At 44.6% G+C, this 9500-nt stretch overlaps 1 protein-coding gene across 3 annotated transcripts in view; it reads right to left on the bottom strand.

Annotated features, from left to right (window-relative positions):
• Positions 1 to 9094, bottom strand: part of LOC102040072 (keratin, type I cytoskeletal 9-like) — a 12442-nt gene extending 3348 nt beyond the window's left edge. Inside the window, exons 1-9 of one of the 3 annotated variants that reach the window (XM_014311132.2) lie at positions 8332 to 9094; positions 7477 to 7559; positions 6882 to 7038; positions 6118 to 6279; positions 5639 to 5764; positions 5197 to 5423; positions 4128 to 4249; positions 3885 to 4091; positions 3261 to 3420 (exon numbers count right to left, since the gene is read on the bottom strand). In XM_014311132.2, the coding sequence (XP_014166607.1) occupies positions 3395 to 3420; positions 3885 to 4091; positions 4128 to 4249; positions 5197 to 5423; positions 5639 to 5764; positions 6118 to 6279; positions 6882 to 7038; positions 7477 to 7559; positions 8332 to 9024 (1803 nt within the window). In that variant the 5' untranslated portion in view covers positions 9025 to 9094 and the 3' untranslated portion in view covers positions 3261 to 3394. Of the gene's footprint in view, positions 1 to 3260; positions 3421 to 3884; positions 4250 to 5196; positions 5424 to 5638; positions 5765 to 6117; positions 6280 to 6881; positions 7039 to 7476; positions 7560 to 8331 lie in introns of those variants that run through there. The other 2 variants (XM_031065004.1, XM_031065003.1) reach the window with 2 other exon arrangements.
• Between the last annotated feature and the right edge of the window lie 406 nt (positions 9095 to 9500).

The raw sequence follows: 9500 nt of genomic DNA, 5'->3' as shown, positions 1-9500 counted from the left end.
CGGCCGCTGCTGCCCCCGCAGGCACCGCCACCTCCTCCTCCGCTCCTGTACGAGGTGCTGGACGTTCTCTTGATGCTGCAGCTCATGGTGAAGGGATCAGATAGTCAGCCCCAGGTGCAAAGCTGTGCACAGCGAGATTTAGGAAATCAAAGTGCAGCGGGCTGTCCTTGCTGGTGGCTATTTATACCTGCCCAGGTGGGTGTCACCTGCCAGGCAGTCCAGCTTCCCATGGGGTTTGCCAGCCATAGTGCTCATGCCAAAAATGATGTGCTAAGAGGAATTTTGTCTGAGGTAAGTAAAAGGCATTACCATTCAGTGCAAATATGTCTTAGTTGATTCACATCTAGCTGCACTATAATTTAATGTGGGTGGCTCCTTGTTGGATACTTTGTTGAACAATGTCGTATGTCTCAGTTTCTGTTAATCTGGCAATATCGCGCTGGTAACGGCAGCTAATGAAGCTTCTGCTTCTTTGTCTGTGGCCATTACTTTTTATGCTTTGAAGCTCAGTAGCTCAGCTTTAGTCTTCCACCTGAGATTACAGACATGATTCATAACACCAGCAGCCTCCAAGGGACTCTTCATTCATTGATTTTTTTCAAATTTCATCAGCTTTATAGGAATCTACTTTAATGCACTAAAATAAAAATTTTGACGACTACATTCCCATGACTGTTACAGAAGAAGACTTGACTCCAAATTTTTCACTCCGTGTTGAATAAGGTCCTGCTGGCATTCAGCTTTCTCTGAACATGCAGCATGTGGATCACAGTCTTTTTTCTTTTTGAAGAAAACTCTGTGTAACAGCCATGAAAGTAACATTGTGCAAGGGAAAAGATATTAAATCTTCATATCAAAGAGCTCCTAATTTTATTGTAACGATTTTAAATGGACTCAGAGGAAATTGAGAGGAGAAATATTTTAAACTATTTATTTTGCATTTTTTCATGACTGAAGATATTTAAATAGTAATTTCTCAGAATACATCCTTGAATTATATAATACAGTGAAAAAATAAGTTTGATTAAAACAGCCAAAGATTAGATCTGAAAAAATATCATCATTACCTGAGCTCATTACAGTGAAGGGTGTTTTGCAACCACGACAGAATACCTTGCACCACCCAACAGAGAGTCAGAAATCTTTGTGTACTTTTTTCCACTGCCCGTGCAATAGGGAATGGCAGTGAGCTGCTTTTTCCATCTTTACTAATCAAGCTCCTGTGAAACTGAGAAAAGCCTTGAACAGAAACAAATTTTCAGATTTCCAGCTCTGCATTAAATATCAGCATTGCAGTTCTACAGAGGAGTCACTGGGCTGTGCAGAGGAAGCACAAGGAGCTGGTGGGACCTGCTGTGAATTGCCACATCAAAATCAGCTTATCCACAGAGAGGGAGAATGGATTCAACCTAGAGGTGTTTCAGGAAGAGGTTCCATATTACAGAAGAAGAAATAAGCCCACCCCTCTCTCTGGCTGCAGTTGTGCATGTTTGTTCACCCTTGGTAGCTCTGTTACCCCGAGGTGCTGCCACCATCGCTGAGGGGCCCTGCCCTGGCTGGCACTGGGGCTGTCCTGGGCTGGCACTGCCTCCATTGAGCATGGGGGGAGCTTCTGGCAGCTTCTTACCAGATTTCTTCTCAGAAGTCTCCCTGTATCCCCTCCTACCCAAACCTTGCCACACAAACCCAATACTGTGCCTTATGGATGTAAAATGATCTTGGAAATCCTTCTTTCCACCTGGGTCTCTCAGTAGCTGCTGTCTTCATTCTGTTTTAACCCCTTCTGGACTTCACTGTAAGGTGTGTAGCACTTAGTGCCTATTGGGCAGCAAAGTAATGAGTTAGGGAAATAAATACTCTTCCAAGGTTAGTTTAAAGCATGGACTGACATCAGTGCAGGTCCCTTTCCCTCTCCCTGCACCGGTAGGAGGTGACAATGCAATTCCCTCCCTTAGAGGGCTCTGAAATACACACAATTCTTAATCCTCAAACCATCTATCATGAACACCATGGCTCTTTATGGCTGGTGTGTGTAGTCCAAGTTTCTAAACCAAAGAAAGAGAAATGAGCATTTCTAGAATCTCACTGTTCCTGTTGTGTGTCCTTGGCAGCATTTATGCAGCACAAACTCTGTTTAACAAGCCTGCAAAGGCTCGTTCCTGCCAGCACAATGCCAGCACACTTTGGCTTGGTGTAAGTCAAGAGTTTCTGTTTCCCTGAATGGTTTCCAAGTGCTGAGATGGCAGTGTGACGTGTATTTCTGGAAATCAGTTTTGTATCTGTTCTCCCAATCCATACTTATGTGCATCTGTTGTGTTACTCAGCAGTGCTGCTCCTCTTCTGTGGAATTCACATTTTGTTTCACTCTCAACTCAGCCCCAGAGGCCCCTCCCTTGTGTGCAGCCCTGCACCTGCAGCTCAGCCTGCAAGGTTGTGTGCAGGTGAGATGTACCCTCCCCTTGGCAGCCTCACTTGAATTTTGGCCCCTCAGATGCTGGGATATACTGGTAGCTATTACAGAAGTGAACATTCCAGGCCCTTTTACATGTACTAAATTGCTCAGAGGTCAAAGGCAATTGCTGTCAATATTAACATTTTATGGAAATGAACTTTGTAAAGTTCCTGTAAATTATATTTCCCTTTCACTTCTTATCATTTCAAAACAAGATCCCTTATCTGTGCATTTCCAGGTTAAACCAAGGAGCACCCATCAAGGTTTTGTGAATTGAAACATTGGTTTCATTTTACAACCACAGCTCTGTAATCATTAGTGTTCCTTTGTGGACACTCATGTGCTACCAGCACCATTAGAGCCATTGAGCACTGAGGTTCTGCAGCCCCTTTAAGGTTGATATTCATCTGCTGGGTCTCAGAACTCAGCTCCCAGGAATCTCTGACACATTATTAAAAAACAAAGGCATAGCCCAAGAAGATTCTGATCTGCCCCTACTGCTCAGAAATTGTGTTTTAACTCTAAATTTTGTTATCAACTACTGGAGTGTATCATCAACCTCTCTACCTGGAGATGTGTCTTGGCATGACTTTGTGTTTTCTAAGTGTTTACACCTATAGAAGGAAAGAAAAACCCCATACAGGATTCTGGTTGCATCAGACAGAAATCAAATTTTATTAGAGACATTTTCTTGATTCAGAGCAACCTGAGTACCAAACAGGTTGGATCTGTAAAGCAGCAGTTTGAATGCCAGTGACCAAAGCTGCAGAGCTTTGTGGGCAGAAGCAGCACAGAGCATGCAGGGCAGGGGGAGAGGTGGCATCTGCACCTCCCAGGAACTGTTCAGAGGATCATCTTTCCTTGGGAGTGTGGGGAATGCAGCGGATTTGGGCCAGTTTCTTTTTGAAAGGTCTTGTGCTGGAGGATCCTTGATGTAAATTCTTAGTCAAAAGATTTTCTTCCGTATCCTGGTTAGAGACAAAACAAGTATGAACTTCATCAGTCCTGGCACTGAATGTCTGAGTTACCAGTATCCCCCAGACAGTAGGATTATGTGGGAGTGGCCATAAGCATTCCAAAAGCAAAAAGGAAAACTCCAGCATGGCACAAAGGCTGCAGGATTTATGAGATTCTTCAAAGAATGAGACAGATGGAAAAAAGCCAGCTGAGGTTAAACTACAAGATCAGCTGATACCACCTACAGAATGGAATAGAAATGGGCTGTGTGCTCTGGAAGTGGAGTTGATCCTTTGCACACAAAGAGGAAAGAATTGTTAGTAACAGTAAATCTAATACTTCCCAGAAATTTTAGTTTACCCTCAGTACTGTTTGCCTCTGGAAGAGTATGTTGGTATAAATTAGTGCATAAATTAGTCAGGATGTGACTAATGTAGTGACTGAGAGAACACAATGCCCACACCAGAGTTCTCACCTTGGCTTTCACCGCCACTCCTGCAGGACTGGGACTGGGAAGATGAAGAGTAGGAGTGGGAACTGCTGATGCCTCCTGAGGTTCTTCCTCCTCCTCCTCCTCCAATGCATCCACCACCGCTTCCACCTCCCATTCCTCCACTTCCACCTCCCATTCCTCCACTTCCTCCTCCAATTCCTCCTCCACTACTTCCTCCTCCCATTCCTCCTCCACAACTTCCTCCTCCCATTCCGCTGCCACCACCTCCATATCCACCACTCATGCCACCACCTCCTCCTCTTCCTCCTCCAGAATAACCACCACCTCCAATTCTACCACCTCCCATGCCTCCTCCTATGCCTCCTCCCATTCCTCCTGCTGGGATTCTGCAAAGAGAGAAAAAGAAGGGAAAAAAATAATTAGTCAACAGCACTTTGTCATCCAAAAGCCATTGAGCTGCATCTGCTGCCCAGGAGCCAGCACCTCTCTGGGCTGTACTGCTGGTTAGAACCCAGCACTGCACAGCAAAACAACTGAGGCATTGCCAAAAATTATCCCCTCTGTCAACTTCAACTTGAAAAGCAAGAGCTTTTCCTTTTCCCACATTCTGCCTAGGGATTCCTTGCAATACACATTTACAACATGTTGCCTTTATAGTTTTACAGAATATTTACATTTGCTTAACAAACAGAACCAGGCTCTCTTACATGGGTCTCCTTGTCCAGCCCCAAACTGATAGTTCAGAGTTAATGTCACGGACATATTTTAAGAAAAATCCTTTTGCTAGGATCTTTTTCTCCTGAGAAGTTGAGAGGCCTCAAAAATGAAATGTAAACAATAACTATCTGCTGCTGTGAAATGCAACAGGTGCATCTGTGATTGGTCTCATGTGGTTGTTTTTAATGGCCAGACAAAGTCCAGCTGTCTTGGACTCTCTTGTCAGTCACAAGATTTTATCATCATTCCATTCCTTTCTATTCCTTGCTAGCCTTCTGATGAAATCCTTTCTTCTATTCTTTTAGTATAGTTTTAGTATATAATTTTCTTTCAATGTAATATATGTCATAAAATAATAAATCTGCCTTCTGAAACATGGAGTCAAGATTCTCATCTCTTCTCTTGTTGGGGTTGCCTGCAAATTCAACAAATTTCTGCATTAATTTTTCTTCGCTTGAGTTACATTCTGAACAGAATGAACTATCTCACACCTGGGAGGCCATTGGCCAAGACAGCTGCATCAGCCTCATTTCAGTACAAAATCCCTTTTGCAAATCTCCCCTGTTACATTTCCTGCTGGTGATTGACCAGCAGTTGGTGTTCTATCAGTACGTACACAAGATCCTGCTGTCCCTCCTCCAGGAGTGCCCTGTACTGCTGGATCTCCTGCTCCAGGCGGGTCTTGATGCCCAGGAGCATCTTGTACTCCTCGTTCTGGCTCTCCATCTCACAGCGGATGCTGGCCAGCTCCTCCTCCAGGGGCCCGATCATGCCCTGGATCTGCTGCAGCTGCAGGTTGTAACGACGTTCTGTGTCATCCAGGTTGGACTGCAGAGAGTCTATCTGCGAAGGGAAAACAAAATGCAGTGGTTATGGGAATGTGGTGGTTTTAATTTATTTATGTGGGAAAACAGATCTTCACAAATTCTCAGAAAAAAGTGTATCATTAAAGGTAACTAATCCAATATCCCATTCTCCTTTGATGGATTACTTGCTGGCTGTAGCTCTTCTTCTCACATACAGACGGTGTTACAGGTAAAGCAAATGTCTTTCCTTACCATGCTGAGCTGTGACTGCAGCTCAATTTCCAGACTCTGATATTCACGCCTCAGCTCAGAGATCTGCTGGTTGCTTGATTGTATCTCCTGGCCACTGGAGTGGACTTGTTGATTAACTTCTTCCATCTGAAAAATTGACATCCAAAATTGAGGCATTTTTTATAATTAGAAAACATTGTGGGGTTAGCATAAAAACATCAGGAAATAGATTAATAATAATGAAGATTCCATGCAGACTGTTTATTTCCCTCAAACCACTCTGCCAACACCCTGGTAATTCACTGGCTGCTGGAACACAGAGGCTCTACTTGTTTTACCACATAACTGATATTCCAGGACCGACCTATTGTAAGAAACTGTCTAAAGTAATTGAAAGCTATTGTCCCTTAAATAAGACATGATAAGTTGCCTTTCACCAGCTGTAAACAGGTCCAGTACTTTATGAAGGATTTAATTACCCAAGCCTGCCTGTGCTTTACCTTGGTTTCATACCAGCTCTCCACCTCCTTCCTGTTGTTCTCAATGAGCCTCTCGTACTCGCAGCGCATTTCATTCAATTTTTCCATTAAGTTAATGCCAGGAGTAGCATTGACCTCCACATTGACATCTCCACCAGACTGGCCTTGCAGTCCTCTCATTTCCTGAAAAAAAATCACAAAAACCCCATGAGGTTCTCAAAGGGTGAAGGTAAGGAGGAATGGCATCAGTTCAAATAAAGGGAAGGAAAAGGACATGGATCCTCACACAGCTCCTGACACCAGCAAAAGGGCTTTGTCTGCCCTGGCCATGGAACAATTCTGATATTCCCAAGGCTCCAGTGCTCACAGCCAGGCACTGCATGCATGGTGACCCTGGCACTGCCTCCACAGGGTTGTAAGGAATTCTATGCAGTGTACTCTTTGTGGGAATCTTTTCTTCTCAGTGGGAAATCTCATTGGAGAGAGTAAAAATGCTTTCTTTTGACTTCTCCATATAGTCTATCCAATTTTCCTTCCATGAGTTCAACAAGCAAACTGTAGCTTGTACTGAAAGCCATTCATCCCCCTAGTTTCATGTGTTGACCTGGTGTTTCATGACACCAGCTGTGGGCAGCTATGCCCTCTGCACACTCCTCAACATCAAAGCTGGCTTGTGTCAAGTTGGGTGATCAAAACCAGTGGCCAAAACCTGGTTGCTGCTGGTGGAAAAAGCGAGGGGAAATTAATTGAGTTGCCTTCAATTATTGAAGTGTGAAGAAACTTACCTCTTCGTGGTTCTTCTTCAGGAAGATCAGTTCCTCCTTCAGGGACTCAAACTGTGTCTCCAAGTCAGATCTGGACAGAGTCAGTTGATCCAAAAGTGGGCGTAATCCATTGATATCACTTGCCACACTCTGGTGGAGGGTGTATTCTGTCTCATACCTGAATGACAGACAAGAAAGAGAGTAAAAGTGCTGCCAGACCTCTTTCTTTGGTATCTCAGTTATGGACAGTTCCCATCTTACATCTCTGGTCAATTCCTAGAAGAAAGGACCCCTTCTCTTTCTATCTCAAATAGCTGTGTTTGATTTCAGCCCAGTTTCTCTCTGTGAGATTTATACCATGAGGATTATGCTTATAAATCTACATGCAAGGATGGAGAAACTTAGGAGTCCCTTAAATGTGTCTCTTTAAGAACTTGTCTGGAGAAAAATAATAATGAAAACCCAAAGCAATCCTTCTCAGAATGCTTCTCCCAACAATTCTCTATCCAGTGATTGTAGCCAAAAGTCTCCAGCTTCTACAAAGATTAATTGGCAATAGAAACTAGAGGGGATAAAGGGAGGCAAAGTGGATGGTACCAGGAAGGGAGTGACTCACTTCAGTCTGAAGTCATCCACAGTCATCCTGGTGTTGTCCATGTCAAGAAGCATCCTGTTGAGGTCCACATTGGCACCAACAATCTGAAATGGAGAGGGCAAGTGTTATTCAGTCAGTTGTCTTTTCAGTCTGGTGTCAGAGACAAGGAACACCTGTGCACAAACACCTTGCAGAAGGCATTTATGGCAATGTCAAGCCTTCAAGCCTGACTAGAGCTGCAGGAGCTATTGAGAGAGATGAGTTTATTGCTTCCAGATAAAAGAAAGTGCCTTTACTGTTAAATATCCATTAAAAATACCTTGTTGGAAAGAATAACCAAATTAACTACTTATATTCAAAAAAGCAACAAGCAAACAAACAAAAAACCCCAACCCAACCAACAAAAAACAGTGAGAAAGCAGAATTTCCATTACTTTTGAGAACAACCATGTTCACACAAGAGATACATGGCTGTTAAATGGCTGAGGTCTGGAATGACACTAACTGCACATGCTGGCTCATCCTGTATATTCACAAAAACATCCAATTAAATGGCAATAATAGCACGACACAAGCAAGGATGAAGTCTGCTCTTCAAGAGTGAAGAACGAGCGAGCAGCAGCCCAGCACTGAAGGGAGCATGGCACAGGCCATGTGATGGGGCACTGGTGCTGATCTGCCACTGCACCCAGCAATGCTTCCTGCACCAAATACACATGTGGCAGAGCACACAGACAGCAGCTAGTCCCCACACCACTCTGCTTCCTGACTAAATCCCAGGAAGGGGAATATCACCCCAAGCGGGGGCCTTGTGCTGCATGAGGAAAGCGCTGTTCCAATAGGAACCTGTTCTAAGTTGATCAAAGTACATCATACCTGGTTTTGCAGCTCTTCAATTGTCCTGTAATATTGGCTGTAATCCTTGCTCTGAGAGGGAGCTTGGCTTTTGTACCACTCCCTGATCAGCTGCTCAAGTTGGGAGTTTTCCTCCTCCAAGCGTCGCACTTTATCCATGTAGGACGCCAGGCGATCATTGAGGTTCTGCATGGTCAGCTTCTCATTTGTGGAGAGCAAGCCAGAATCCTCCCCAAAGCCCATGCCACCAAAACTGCCTCCTCCAAAGCTGCCACCACCACCAAAGCCACCACTACCCCCAAAGCCACTAAATCCACCTCCACTGTATCCACCACCTCCATAACCACCTCCCATTCCCCCAAACCCACCCCCTCCTGATCCAAGTCCTCCTCCCATGCTTCCACAGCTCATTCCTCCTCCATAACTACCACCACTCATTCTGCCCCCATAGCTACTGCGGCTGATCCTGCCACAGCTGCCACTGCTAAAGCCCCCCCCATAGCTGCTCCTGGAGCCTCCTCCACCAAAGCTTCTCCCAGAAAAGCCCCCGCTGCCTCCAGAAGAGGTGTATTTTCTTGAGGACATCGAGGAGTATCCACCAGACCTACCCCCTCCACCACCTCCACCACTGCATCTTCCACCACCACCACCACCTCCTCCTCCTCCACTGCTAATTCTGATGGTACTGCTCGAAGATTTGGTGCCACAGCTCATGGTGACAGCAGGCAAGAGTCAAACCGCAACCCCAAATTTAGCTGCAGAACCTGATAAGCTTCAGGACTGCGAGTGTTCATCCCCAGCTCTCTGTATTTATGCATTTGACACTGGGTGTCACCATCAGGGTGTTTCCTTCTCCCAGGGCATTTACCAAACTTCTTGTTTGTGCCAAGAATAATTTGCTGAACAGTATTTTTGTGCAGATATCTCAGGCAATCCAGCCCACAGCTGGGCTTCTGAGGCTTGGTTAAGGTTGAACATCTCACTTCTTTTAGGTGACATATTATTTTCATTTAATGGTTTCTGGAATAGGTACTTCCTTGCTAAGATTTTGTAGCTGCTATTGCTGAAGATTGTTGTTTGTTCTCTTTTGTTCTTTCCAATTTGTGCATTTCAGATTTTCTACACAGCTTATGTTCCATTTCTCACCATACGTGGTAGTGCAAGAGTTTTATTAATAGGATTGTGTGACT

Source organism: Geospiza fortis, unplaced genomic scaffold (assembly GCF_000277835.1).
Source record: "Geospiza fortis unplaced genomic scaffold, GeoFor_1.0 scaffold1683, whole genome shotgun sequence".
Lineage (NCBI taxonomy): Eukaryota > Metazoa > Chordata > Aves > Passeriformes > Thraupidae > Geospiza > Geospiza fortis.
This window is presented reverse-complemented; position numbering and strand designations above follow the sequence as displayed.